General features: G+C 39.9%; 1 protein-coding gene across 2 annotated transcripts in view; it reads left to right on the top strand.

Moving 5' to 3' along the window:
* NUP133 (nucleoporin 133) overlaps positions 1-15017 on the top strand; it is a 54894-nt gene that overhangs the window by 1050 nt on the left and 38827 nt on the right. For both annotated transcript variants that reach the window (XM_024765607.1, XM_024765606.1), the window contains exons 2-8: positions 903-1021; positions 3583-3686; positions 7949-8056; positions 9746-9880; positions 10495-10665; positions 12259-12414; positions 12724-12794. In XM_024765607.1, coding sequence (XP_024621375.1) covers positions 903-1021; positions 3583-3686; positions 7949-8056; positions 9746-9880; positions 10495-10665; positions 12259-12414; positions 12724-12794 — 864 coding nt within the window. The remainder of the gene's footprint in view (positions 1-902; positions 1022-3582; positions 3687-7948; positions 8057-9745; positions 9881-10494; positions 10666-12258; positions 12415-12723; positions 12795-15017) is intronic.

Raw genomic sequence — 15017 nt, 5'->3', positions numbered from 1 at the left:
GAAGTTTGCAATACTTTAAAGGAGAAATGATTTTTAAAGAATACCTTGTATCCTTTTGCGTTTTGTAAAGTGCTCTTCAAATGGTAATCTTGTGATTGTTTTCTACTCCTTTTGAGAAAAGTCAGTGAATAAAAGTCATACTTGGTTTTCTTTTTTTTTTTTAATTTCTTCTTACCTTTCGGTAATCATTGAAAGGAAAAACCTTTGTTATAATACTTTGTCAGAAACAATGCTCTCAGTCACTCTGCATCTCCTCAGTTAATCCTGTGATAAGAGGTAGAATAACTTTTATACTAATAAATTTACACTGGTTTTCTGAATGTTAAGAAGAAGGGGAGAAGGAAATATAATTTCTACTGCTGTATCTGTTATCGAAGACCAGGTAGCAGCAGATACTCACGACCCTATTTAATTTCTTGATTTTGATTGTATAAATCTGGTAGATTCTTATAATTCTGTATCTGATGAGAGCTTAAAGATAATCTAACCCAATGTTTTAAAACTTTTTTGACCACAGAGTATGATAAACTCTATATTCTATTTCGTTTTTTAAAAATGTTGATTGAGACCCATAATTTGAAAAACACTGATCTAGTCCAGCCTTCTTATTTCACAGCTAAGGAGGCAGAGTTATAAAGAGTTTAAGTGAATAGATCATGCATCTAAGAGCATGAAAGTCTGAAGCCAAGTTTTCCTAAATCCTGTCAGTCTTTTTTTTTTTAATGAAAAATAAATTTAATAACACAGTATATATGAGCCAGAGTTTTTTCACTGTTATACTTCATCTTTCTTCTTGTTTATCAGAGATTTTCTCTTTATTGTGAAAATATATACATAAAAATTATAATGAATAATGGAAATTTTTAAGTTATGAGTGAAATAATATGGTCTCGTTTCTTTAGAGGAACACCGACACGAATATTCCCGCACCACTCCATAACTGAGTCTGTGAACTATGATGTGAAAACATTTGGATCTTCTCTCCCTGTTAAAGTCATGGAAGCCTTAACATTGGCTGACGGTGGGTATCATTTTCATTTGCTTCTGTTAGCAATGCAAAATGAAGCCTAGGTCTGGCATGGAGATTGAAATTTGTGCTTTCTCTGGTATACCTTCACTTCAGTGGAGAGAAATAGGTGGCTTATTTGGTTTTTCATTGTAATTGAGAAATATAAATTTGGGAAGCAGAATGAGTTCTTTTTAGCACAATCAAAATAAGTGTTTATGGTTGTACATACTCTATATGCAAAAGTTAGTCCAATTTCAAAAGTTGATTGAGTATATGCTTTTTAAACAAAATCCAAAAAACTACTGCCTCACATTACTGGGTTTAATAATTCAGTAGAATCAAGTCTTACCTCCTTTTCTGGATCCTATGTAGTACCCTAGAGGCTGTATGCACTAATTTATGTTATCAATTTGGTGCACCATTAGAAGATTCTCCTGGCAGACAATTAGAGTGGAAGTGTGGACGGTGCAGCCAACACAAGCTTTAGAAAGACACTGTTAAGGACGAGTTGGGGTGACGAGAAGAGCAAAGTTCAGAGCATCCTGTGATTTCCTGGAACAGTGTTTTTGAGACTGCAGGTAGTGACTGAAATCAGTTTAGTGGTTCATGACCAGCATTTTTTTAAAAAATGAAGTAAAATAGATTGCAAAATATCAGAGTGCTTCTCATTCTCATTTCGTTTTATTAAAATTGTGTATGAATGCATCATGATGTAAAATGGATTTCATACTGTGAATGACAGTCACAAAAGTTTAAAGTACTCCGTTCAACAAGAAGGAATATTTCTCATCAACTTGAACCGGCACATCTTGCCAGTAAGTCCATGGGAGCTTCAGGTCCAATTATTTTCAGGCAGCTAAACTTCCATGAACCTCTGTCATGCATTGTTCCTATTTTAAATATATATTTTCTTTTCCCGTCTAAAAATTTCAGCTTAAATTGCATTTAAACCTTTTGACACACTCCTGGTTCCTGCCACCAGATCATGTTAATAACAAATAGTACACAGCCTCAGAGGAGAGAGTCTCTAGAAATCAGGATGTGTAAATTGAAGAGTGTGTAAACTTGAGAGGAACTTGTCCTCACGTGGAAACTTCCATGTACTAGTCAGTTGGTGTGCTGTGTTAGCGTCCTCGAGGGTTCACCAGTGGAGGATTTGGAGCTGCTGTAGTGCTTTCAGGAAAAGAAAATACGGAGCAGATACTCCAGTTCAGCAAAAAGCCCACCCTTAACCTAGGTATGATGTGACATTTTAGCTTGTACATTATTGATGCCTTTTATTTTGCCCCTCTACCCTGACTTTAGTTTTATTTATTTATTTTTTTTGCGGTATGCGGGCCTCTCACCGTTGTGGCCTCTCCTGTTGCGGAGCACAGGCTCTGGACGCACAGGCCCAGCGGCCATGGCTCAAGGGCCCAGTTGCTCCGCGGCATGTGGGATCTTCCCGGACCGGGGCACGAACCCATGTCCCCTGCATCGGCAGGCGGACTCTCAACCACTGCGCCACCAGGGAAGCCCTACCCTGACTCTAAACGAAGAGCAAAGCTCACATTAATTAAATTTCTAGGGCCGCTAATACATTTACTCAGGTTTACCACCAACATGTACAACAGCAATAGACCAGTCACCCTTATCCACAGGCGTATGTTCCAAGACCCCCGGGGGATGCACCGGACCCTGTGTGTACTGTATTTTTTTCTGGACGTACATACCTGTGGTAAAGTGTAATTTATAAATTAGGCACAGTAAGAGAATGTCCAAGCTGCCAGCGTCACTTCTCTGTGCTTTCAGCCATGTTTAAGTAAAACAGGGTTACTTCAACACAGGGACCGCGATACCGCGACAGTGACTCTGATAACCTGCACTATGACTATAAGTGGCTAATGGGCGGGTGGCAAAGGAATGATTCACCTCCCCATCAGGACATCGGGACAGTGTAAGATTTCATCACAAACTTAAGAAGTGTTATTTCTGGAATTTTCCATTCAATATTTTGGACTGCAGTTGACCACGGGTAACTGATACCACGGAAACTGAGGATGAGGAGTGACTACTGTATACTAATTTAGTTTTGTCACTTAATACGGAATGTAACCCTTTAGGTTACCATATAATTAAGTAATTTATCATACTTTCAGAGAGCTCTTATTTGAAAATCTTGTTCTTTTGAAGGAACGTGATTTTTCCTTGAAATATTTTATATAGTTAATGAGGTTTATTATTTGTGTTGCTTTATCAAAATTATGAATGTTACTAAATATAATATTATAAAAAGTAAGATATCTGTCTATAACAAAACTTAAGAAATATTAAACCTAGGCCCAAAATATACTTTTTGCCTTTAGATATATTTCTAAAAGTAGTTGTCAAAGTTAAATGGATCTCTTGTTTCGGATATTAATAACTCTTGAATTATTCAAGAGTATTTTTTGTTGTGAGTTAACCTCGTGTGTGTGCTGATTACTTTTTTAGGTGAAGATGGTGCTAATGAAGAAGATTTTGGTGTGAGGAAGTTTTAAGTTTTTCTTATTCATACTTTAAGATTAATTACGTACCTCATTTTTTTTCTTCAGTTGACGATCAGCTGACTGTTCACATAGATGAAGGTGGATGGGCTTGTCTGGTCTGCAAAGAGAATCTCATTATTTGGAAGATTGCTCTGTCACCTATTACCAAGGTAATAGTTCTTTAGAGAGCTGGAAAGAGAGGAGAGGATTCCTAATTGGCTCTGAATTTTTACCCTAAATTTTTAGAGTTGTTGGAGGACAATCATAATTTGAATCTACTCAAGCATTATAGATTTGCATTTTCATAGCAATATGAAATACTGAGCATATCATTTCAAAAAAGTTTCTCCCCTTATCATGAGTTTAAGCAAGATCCATCTTATTTACATTTAATAAAATTAGAGACATGGAAGTTTTTAATGAATGTCATGCTAGTCACTCTGTCTAATGAAGTCTAAGACTAAAAGCCATCCACATAAGCTGATGAACTGAGTTTATTTTTTTTTTAAGGTTTTCAAAATAACATTTATTTCTTAAAAGTTAACATGTGCATAATAGGACACCAAAGAACACGAGAAGCGAAATACAAAGTCATCCATCATCACAAGCAGTTTACCATTTGATGTGTCCTTCTAGGTCTCATTTGTGTATTTAAACACAACTAAGCATCCATTTTTATGTAATTAAGATCATACAGTTATGTATCATGCTTTTTCACACCTCATTAATATTTACCATTTCAAAATCCCAAAGCTATGAGTATTTTGATAACCAAAAATACACTACACCAACTTAATCTGGAAGGGAAAAAAATGTAATCCTTTCTTGGCGACAAAAACTTCAGAAAAGACAAAAATGGCAACAGGCCTCTAGATAAAGATATTGGCAGAGTTATGATTAAAATACTACATTCCCTTAACGTTCAATTAAAAATGAGACATAAAGCAACAGAGTACCCAAAGTGTAATGCTTTTAAGAGGATTCATTATCTGATCTAAACTGTTTTTAGCAAGTATTTAGCAAGGAGGTATATTTCCGCTGAATTACTTAACAATGTATTCCTATAGTACAGCTAAGAGATGCACACACATTAATGGTTATCATCAAAATATAAAAAGGAACACATCCACATACTTCCCTCCCTTTTATACTTCCTTCTGCCCCTCTGCTACCAACCTAATGAACAAGTCCTGGTGTACATTTCTCAGATGGTTTAACAATTCCATGTCCAAGATGCTACTTTTTTACCAATTATAACAAAGATATTTACAAATTGGTTAATTCACTAGCTCTACTTTTTATCATACATTGTCACTTTAGGACTCCTAAAAAGCCTAGATGTTGCAAAATAACTCATGCATATGTAATGCTTAGAGGTGGTTGAACAAATTCATATCCAAAAGTCATTTAAAGAAGACAAGCTGTCCTATGAATTTCAATAAAGTATACAAAACGTGCTCATTTTACTACTTTGTCATACACTGGCAACCCCTTTAATGTCTAGAGACTAGATGTTGCAAAACTAGGACTCAATTTGTCCATTATATACACGATATACACAGCAAAACAAAATGAACATACAAAAAATAGTTTTGTCTGAAAATGTCCAGGTATGAACACACTAGCATATTACCTTTTGCAATTCTTTCCCTCCCTCCTCCAAACCACTGAACAAGTATAGACAATAGTATACTGCTCAGAGAGGTGGTTTAACATTTAACATTCCCACAGACAGTACTTCCTGTGAATTTTAGCAAAAAGATGTTTACTACCTCTACATCTAACACACGTTGGGCACTTCTAAACATCTAGATGGACTAGATGGTTCAAATAAGGACTTAATTTGTCCACTATATACAGAGCAGTGCTGAAGGAACTGCACACATGTTACAGTTATAATCTGAAACTGTCTTCAAAATACCAGCATTCTAGCCATTCTAAGACCAACCCCCTTCTCTCTCTCCCCCCTCCACCAACCCAGAGGGCTATCATGCTCAGATTTTCAGAAGACAATCTTTCCCATAAATTTTAACACAAAATGTACAAGATGTATTATTTACTAACTCTATTTTTGTCACACACTGGCAACCTCTTTAACATCTAGAAAGACTAGATGTTGTAAATTAGGACTCATTTGTCCATTATATACACAGCAAAGTGAAACAAAATGCAGGAACATAAAAAAGACAATGGTTAATCTTGCTTCACTATAAACACACTGGCACAGAGCTCTTTGCACTTCCTTCTCCTCCCCCCGACCTTGAACCAGGGCACAGACAAACAGTGCATACCGCGTACTGTTCAAAAAGGTGGTTTGGCCACCCCTCCCCCCCCAAAACAACATTTCGTACGAATTTTAACAAAAAGATATTTACAAAATGTCTTTTTACTACCTCTACTTTGAACATGTATCAGGCACTTTAGAAGATCTAGAAAGACTAGATATTTCAAAAAAGTACAGATTGTCAACTACACATACAGTAAGGAGTAAAACGCACACACAAACCAATGGTTCTAATATGCAAATGTCTTCTAACTGTGACCAGTCTGGCACAGAACCTTCTTTTCTTCCTCCTCAACGTCTTCCATTCCATGGCCTCTAACCCACGGAACAAACGTGGACCTCTGTGGCTCCTGATGTCGCCTCTAGAGGCGGTCAAACAACTCCATTTCGAAAAGTCATTTCTAGAAGACATTTCTTTTCTACGGTTTTTTTAAAGAAACAAATAGGCATTTACAAGACATGTGACTTTAACTCTATCATACGTCGGCAACGTCTTCACATCTAGAAGGCCTATATGTAGCGAAGTTTTCTTTCGAAAGGTTGGGGGGAAAGTTGAGAACAGCCTTTTCATATTATATACACAGGCCTTCTATAAACGGCCAGTAAATCTTCCCAAAGGGTGGCTGGCACTTCCTATTGGCCGCATGTGGTACGTTATTCTACCATTTCTATCTTAACGACATCGAGGTCTTGGTAGAACGACGACCAACCGCCCGATGACCCGATAACGTTCCACCCGTCGTCGACCGGGGCTCCGCTCACCTTCCGGGCCCATTAAGGCCTTTGTCCGTTGTTGTCCGGACGAGGTGAGGTCTGGTCCAACTGGGGCAGAGAGGTCACCTCAGGTCCCGGTTACGCGCGGGCTCCAAGGCCTAAGGGTGGCTGAGCTGGCGTCCACGTAGAGCCCCCTTCCCGGGCCCTCGAGGCTCTAACGGCCCTCCGCAGCGTTCCAGTGGCCGCCATTCTTCTCGCCCTGCCACGCCCGGCGCTCAAAGGCGCCACGTCCTCGGTGAGCTGCCGGAGGCTTCGCCTAACCCCTGCAGCGTGGGGTCAAGAGACCCGGCGGTGGGTGGGATCTGGGCTCCGAGGGTCCGCCGCCATTAGGTCGCGGAGGTCGGGGTGTGGGGGCAGTTCGTTGCTGCTTCCAGGCTCGGGCCCTGCCAGTGGGTGGCTGCGGTGAGGGCTCTGGGGCTCGGTAAGACACAGCCTGAGCCTGTCCCGGGGGCCCCCCAGTTCACCTGCCGACCAGAGGCCGGAGGGCCTGGAGGGCCTGGAGGGCCTCGGGCTAGAAGGCCGCCATACGCTTCTCACCGTGCTCTCTGCCGTAACTCTGAACTGAGTTTCTTAGAAGATAGGAATGTATTTCACTGAATCTACTGGATGATGCATAATAAAATAGGAAAAAATGATACCAGTTTTTATAACGCTAATTTAACTTTCAATTGTCAACTTCTCACACGGCGGTTTTCATTTGTACATCCACTCCTGTACCCTCAGCAGCCTCCTCTTCTTTCCGCTCCAGATCAGGCATACTCTCCTGTACCACTTGTGTTCACTGGGCCATTGTTCCACTGGGATTTGGGCTCCCACTTACCTAAACTCTTCACGTCTACTGGCCTCTGTACTGCTGCTACCTAGAAAACCGTGTTTGTAGTTTTAGGAGCATAGGTGAGGGAGAGGGCCTGGGGTGGGCATCCTGAGTTAGCAGAGGAACGCTGATACTTGGCTGAGTCTAAGAAATGTTTTCTAGGTGACTCGGAATACTAACTCTGTGGTCATGCAGATTTTAAATGTCAACTAAACAAATCAAGATTAGACTGGGAAAATTCCATAGGAAGCCTACACACTTCTTTCAACCAATAGACCTTTTGGTCTGGGAAGAGATTGGAGTAGTTTATATTAAGGGTCTGGTCTAGCTGCTACGTTTTCCTGATTCTATATCTCTTAAAATATTTTGTTTTAAAATTACTGAAAATGATGATGAAAGCCTGATCAAAAAGATATGAGAAGAAAGAGTATTTGTAGAATGCTATTTCCAGCAATGAATTAGAATCTAAAATATGCAGAGAAGGGAAATAGTGAAGCCAGATGCATATTCAAAAACTTGGATTTGACATGAAAGATGTTTTGTTTGGATTTGTTCTATAGTTATCTGTTTGCAAAGAACTTCAGCTGCCACCTACTGATTTCCACTGGAGTGCCAACTTGGTGGCTCTGTCTTACTCTGCTACCTCAGGTGAAGCACATTCTACTCAGGTAGGTGACTTAAATGCTTATTGAAGTACATTTTTTAAAATAAGGGAGTTCTAAAGTTGGAGGAATCCTCCAGCCCAGTTCTGAAACGTAGCTATAAGGCTACAGGATCAAGACGGAGAGGTGACGGCAAAGAGATGGACACACAGGGCAGTGGAACAGAATAGAGAGTAGAGATATAGACTCACTCAAGGATGGCCCTTTGATCTTTGACAAAGGCGCAGAAGAAATTCAGTGGATCAAGGATGGTCTTTTCAGTAACTGGTGTTGGAATCATTGGCTGTCTTTATGGAAAAAAGAAGCATTCCTCCTAAACCTCATTCTTTATGTAAGGATGAACCCAAAATGGATCAGAGATCTAAATGTAAAACTAAAAAATTTTGGAAGAAAGCAGGAAAAAAAATCATCATGACCTGGGATTAGGTGAAGAGTTCTTAGAAATTACCAAAAACATGATTCATAAAAAAAAAAAATAGATAAATTGGACTTAATCAAAATTTAAAACTTGGCTCTGCCAAAGGCACTGAAAAGAAAATGAAGAGAGAACTACAGACTGGTAGGAAATAGTATATTATATAAATATTATATACGATTTATATATCCAACAAAGGACTTGTATGTAGAACATAAAATGAACCCTCAAAGCTTAGTAAGAAAACAGACAACCCAATTTAGAATAGGACTTGAATGCTTTACCAAAGAGGATATAAGGATGTCAAATAAGCACATGAAGAGGTGTTCACATCATTAGCCATTAGGAAAATGCAAATAAAATAAGTGAGATACCACTACACCCCTATTACAGTGGCTGAAATGAAAAGCACTGACACTACCAAGTGCTGACGAGGATGTGGAGCAACCGGAACCTCATACATTGCTGGTGGGCCTGCTGGTGGTACAGCCACTTGATTTTCACTTCTCATAAAGTTAAAGTACCCTTGCCCTATGACCCAGCAATTTCATTCCTGCCTATTTACTTTAGAGAAAGTAATGCTTATGTTCACACAAAAAAACAGTACACTAATGTCATAGCAGCTTTATTTGTGATAGCCAATGGCAGAAACAATACGAATGTCCTTTAAACTGATTTATCCATAGGATGGAATACTACTCAGCAGTAGAAAGGTATGAGCTACTGATACATGCAACAACAACCTGGATGAATCTCAAAGACGTCATTCTAAGTGAGATAAAGGTTCTATTCAGTGTCAAATATAACCAGAGTCAAAAGGTTATATTCTATATGATTTCATTTGTTTGGCATTCTCAGAAAGACAGAGCTATAATGATGGAATTAGATTGCCAGGGGTTAGGGTAGGGAAGGGTGTGACAGTAAAGGGAAAGCGTTAGGGAGTTTTGGGTGCAGATGGAACTGTACTGTATCCTTATCGTGGTGGTAGTTACATGAGTCTACACATGTTTTAAAATTCACAGAACTGTAAAAAGCAAAAGATTTTATGCGGTCTGAAGAGAAACCAGAGTATAAAAATTCATAGAACTGTAAAACAAAAGGGGGAAAATGTCAGTTTTACTGTATGATAATTTTTTTAATATGAAAAAAAGGAATTTTTATTTCTGATTTCTGTTAATCAATAGTACATTGCCCTGGTTTCTTTATATCAGTGTCAACAAACTCCCAACTTGGGCTCCTTCTTTTATTGTGGTTACTGAGTGTTATGGTCTTGTTTTGAGGCTGTTGCTGTCATGGTTGCCACCAGAGAAGGATCCATCCGCTATTGGCCAAGCCTTGCAAGTGAAGACACTTACACAGAGACGTCCGTAGATCTGGGAGGTGATAAGACTTGCAGTTTCCTAACAACAGTGCAGGTATATGATATTCTTTTATATTTATTGGAAAGCTGTGATTTGGCTTGGAAGTGGGATTTAAATGACTAAAAATTTGGGGTTTTGAGCACATCATACAGGCAGGGGGTGGGGGGAATCAAAAAGAGGCAAGAAAAGAATGTCAGGATCTAGGATTTGAACACTTAGACAGAGGGAAACCCTTCTCATAGGACTCTGCAATATTAGTAGTGCATAGTAGCCGATGTTATTCATTTCTGTCAGAAAGATCTTCATAAAATGACGTAGAAACTCTTAGACAGTAGGAGGAATGGTTTGCTAATATATACTCTGCAGGTTTACTGAAGAAATCTGATACTTGATTTGTTGAACCTGCATGATGGTGAACCTATCACTTAAAAATCAGAATTAAAAAATACATGCAGTTAAAAAAATTGCAACAAAGTTATTCTGTGTAGAATTAATATTAAGTGAATGGATTCATAAGTAAGTGATTTTAATAAAATAGCACTGTTCTTTTTTATTCTTTTAGATTTGTTTTAAGGTACAGATGATTTCCTTCTGTATCAACGTGATTTGTGTTAATTTTCTTTTCTTAGTCTTAACTGCTTAACTAACTTTGCTATGTTTGTTCACAGGGAGGAAGTTTTATTTTATCCTCATCGGGAGGCCAGCTGATTCGCCTGATACCTGAAAGTGTAGGAAAAATTCATCAGCATATCCTGCCTCAAGGGCAAGGTGTGCTTTCGGGAATTGGTCGGAAGGTTTCTTCTCTTTTGGGAATTTTATCTTCTAGCAGTGATCTCATAGTAAGTTGATAAAATAACTTTGTTTTACAAGCTTCTCTTAGTGAAATCAATAAGTTGGCAGTTCCCTATGAAGTTGGTATTGCCTCTGTATGAACTGTGGTATTGCCTCTGTATGAACATGAGCTGAAAGCCTTGATCTTTCAGTGAAGCATTTTTATTATGATGGTCAAATGAGTTCATACCCTGTAACGTTAATATTCTTAAGTCACACAGATTATCTTATAAGTAAATTCTTTGAACTAAAACTATGATGTAAAATTATAAACGTGTTTAAGGATTAATTTTGCTTTCTAGACATAACCAAAAGTGTGTTCTCCACCCCCATGACTCCAGCTATCTGTGTGGATGACTCAAATCTATGTCCGCTGGGCTTCTGCCTCAGTCTCTGGAATAGTGAAGGGAGGCTGATGGGAACTAATGTGTGGGGGGCATCTGCTCTCTGCTAGGTGCTCCATGTTTGTTACCTCCTGTAATTATTAGATGACCTGTAATGTAGAGAGCTTCATTTCCAATTTGTAGATGAGGAACTGGCCTCAGTGAGGCTAAATGCCCAAGGTTACAGAATCACTCGGCAGCAGATTCATACCCACGTCTGTTTGAATTGAGAGCACACCTTTTTTTTTAAACTATGCTATTCCCTCTAATTTCAGGTTGCTATTATTATCTGCTTCCATAACTGGTCTTTGAACCTAAAACGTGACATGTCTGGAGGCAAATTGCTGATATTCTCTTCTCTCCTGTTGACTTACAAAACTCATTTCTCTTTTGACCTATTTCTAATGGCACTGTCACTTTTTTCAGAGACCCAGGTATTGTGTGTGTGTGTGTGTGTGTGTGTGTGTGTGTGTGTGTGTGTGTCTCTCCTTACCAGGTTCTATAGGTTTGGCTTCTTTCATGTCTCACTGCCATCCCCATCTTCCTGCTTCCATTGTAAGGCCCTAATATGCACTCTTGGTTAATTTCCCCTAATTCTTGGTGCCAGTCCGCTTTACTCACTGTTGGCTCCTCCGGTCCCATTAGTGACTAGAGTCATGGTGACAGGAGAAGTGGAGACAGTTAGGGTTTTCACTCAACAGTTCTGTATACGCAACTTAAAAAACACATCTGTTCTTCAGAAGCAAGAAAGACGAGGTTAACATACCCACGTGGAACTACACACAGCCCTACCAGATTCCTTCTCCTGTAACACAGCTCTTGTGCTCACAAGCCATTGAGACTATCTCCCTTGCTTACTAGGTTTACAAGCTCACATTTAAGACTGTGCTGTGTGTGAACCTTATTTTTGCTTCTTTCCTGGTTGTAATCCGCATTCCAATTAAGCAGGACTGTGTCTTGTTCTCTGAAGATCCTGTGACTTTCCCACCTCCCAACTCTGCTCTTCCTGGGCCTTCTGCCTTTATATTTGTGCCTGTGGAAACCCTCCTTACTCAAGGTCTGTTTCAGGATCACTCCTTCCTTCGAGTCCTAAATGAAGAATTCTGCTAGGATTACTAATCAAATAGTTATAAAATGTACTAATTTTGAATTTCAGAAAAATAGTTCATTAACATTAGAACGTAATAATCTATAAACTTTTTTCTCCTCTCCATACAGCTTTCAAGTGTCCTTTGGGATAGAGAGCGATCAAGCTTTTATAGCTTGACAAGTGCAAACATCAGTAAATGGGAATTAGATGATTCTTCAGAAAAACAAGCACATAGTTGGGATATAAATAGAGTCCTGAAGGAAAACATTATTGATGCTATCTGGGTAAGGAACAGTAACATTCATCTCTGTAATTTTCATTTATGTGAGACTGCTAGTTCCTTTAGTTGTGTATTTATTAGAACACATTTCAGTGTAATACACAAAGTTCCCGCCGTCAGATAGGCTGGAATGGAGTAGTCAATCTTTAGAAGTATTGGAAAGCACTGATTTACTTAACTTTTTAAATGCATACATTCATTCAATAAATGTTTGACTTACTGTGGATGAGGCACTTTAGTAGGTGCTGGGGATATAAAGGTGAAAAGAAACGATTCCTAAACTCGAGCTTACGTTATTGATGTTTTCATGTAGGGATCTGAAAGTAACTATGAAGCTATTAAAGAAGGGGTCAACATTCGGTATTTGGATTTGAAGCAGAACTGGTAAGCAATTAATTTGTCCTGAAGAACATAGGAGTTGTTTGGAAAAACAAACTGATGTTTGTTATAAAATGATGAGCAGTCTTGCTGTTTCTCGAATGCCTCTAATGCTAATCTTATACTATTATGTCTTAACTAAATCATTTGGTGTTGTCTGGCGATGCTCATTCATTTGAGAAATACAGGCGGTTGTCAGCCTTCCACTGTGTGTTCCATTAGCTGTCTGCCCTCAGTGGGGATCCGTCTGTTCTGCTGTCACAGCCGGAGCCTCTAAGAGCTGCCTACCCCGCTGCTGGGGCTGCTCCATGCTGTCATTTTTCCTGACTCAGTGGAGATGCCAGGCGCTCTTCTCCAGCCCTTTTTCTGTTGCTGAAGGAGCTTTAGCCTGTGTTTGTCGCTGTATTGAATAAAGGAAGGATGGGGTGAGGTTTTGTCGTGGTGGTACAAGTTAGAATTCAGTCATGGTTTATACTCAGAGTGAATTTCCTTAGAAATGGTGCTCTAAATGGTGCTTAAGATCCCAGGTTAGTCTGATAAAGCTACTTAATCCCATGTTATTGTTTAGCTTTAATACCAGAGGCCATATGGAACTTAAAAACCATTTGTAATATGGCTTCTGTGGCAGAGCTCATAATGAGTGCAAATACATGACTTGTAATTTTTCAAAACGCAACTTACCAGAAGTTAAGGAGTATTTTTATGTGTTCTAGAGTAATTTAGTTTAGTAGAACAAATTCTACTTGTTTCTTGGCTTGAAGTTGTACTGTTTAATTCTTCTCTCTTGGGCTATTGGGACTATCAGGACCCTTTATAGTTTCTGAAAACCACATATGTAAACTATCAAAGAAGTAAAAATAATAGTATATATTTAATTTCCCAAAACAGTTGCATTAGATACAGTGTATCTTGTTTTCATTTAGCTTTACCGGACCTTCATAAATTTAGAACTGCTGCCAGGACACAGCCCACTGTGGGTGTAGGATGCGGGGATGCAGACGTTTCCTCATGTGTAGTTTTCAGAACGGAGACACAGGTTGAGAACAGAGAAACCTGCTTAGGACTGGCTGTGCCAAGACAGACCCTGGGCACCTCCCCCGGTGCTGTCATGCTAACGCAGCTCGATTCTCATGGGGCCTGTGAGATGCAGCTCTCACCCTCCTTCTGGGCCCCTCCCCACCATAGCTCCAAATGATGCGGTCATCGCTCTTTTGAATTCTCTTGTTCCGGTGATCCGTGCACCGCATCTGGGTGGGCCTCTTCTGTTTACGGAGCGTGTGTGTCTCCCTGATGCTTATTGCTCTTCCTCGGTCGATTGCTCCTTTTGGCCAGAGCTGCAGCCTCGGCTCCTATTTGCAGTGAACAGCCTCATGAGTTCTTTTACCAGATGATTACTGACGCAAAGCTCAGGTAGCTTCATTCTGGATTTTTTGAAATCATAAGTGTATTGCCCTGTATATACTCGCATAAAAATTTGTCAATTTAAAAAAAAAGTTCTGTTTATTTATTTATTTATTTAGGCTGCGCCGGGTCTTGGTTGCAGCACACGGGATCTTCACTGAGGCATGCGGGTCTTCTGTTGCGGCACATGTGCTTCTCTCTAGTTGTAGCACGCGGGTTTTCTCTTCTCTAGTTGTGGCGCACAGGCTCCAGAGTGTGTGGGCTCTGTAGTTTGTGGCATGCAGGCTCTCTAGCTGAGGTATGTGAGCTCAGTAGTTGTGGCGCGTGGGCTTAGCTGCCCCGCGGCGTGTGGGATCTTAGTCCCCCAACCAGGGATCGAACCTGCGTCTCCTGCATTGGAAGGTGGATTCTTTACCACTGGACCACCAGCGAAGTCCCTGTCAAATTTTTACTGACTTGCAGAATTGGTTATCTTCCTATCATCTTTGCTACCTAAAATACCTTCATGTTTTTTTAATCAGGAAGATTTTTTTTTATAAAGATGTCAAATGAAACTGGTCCAAGCACCACTCCCTGAGGAATCCTCTGTTAGCTGTGTCTCTGGGCCTCAGGGGGCACCCATTACCCCACAGCGGTCCAGTCTTTGGAGTGACTTCAGTGTCGAGCCTCATCTGGACGTGGCCGTCTCTCCCTCCCTACCTGGTGCGGAGGGCAAGAGACTGCATTCTCTGCGGCCTCACTCGCTTCCTTCTTGACGTGTCATCAGTAGCTCTTTAGGTCACTGCCAGTATGTTTGGATGTGGGCCAGTGTCCTTGAATTCTTCTCGG

Source organism: Neophocaena asiaeorientalis, unplaced genomic scaffold, assembly GCF_003031525.2.
Source record: "Neophocaena asiaeorientalis asiaeorientalis breed wild unplaced genomic scaffold, Neophocaena_asiaeorientalis_V1.1 scaffold369, whole genome shotgun sequence".
NCBI classification, from domain to species: domain Eukaryota; kingdom Metazoa; phylum Chordata; class Mammalia; order Artiodactyla; family Phocoenidae; genus Neophocaena; species Neophocaena asiaeorientalis.
This window is presented reverse-complemented; position numbering and strand designations above follow the sequence as displayed.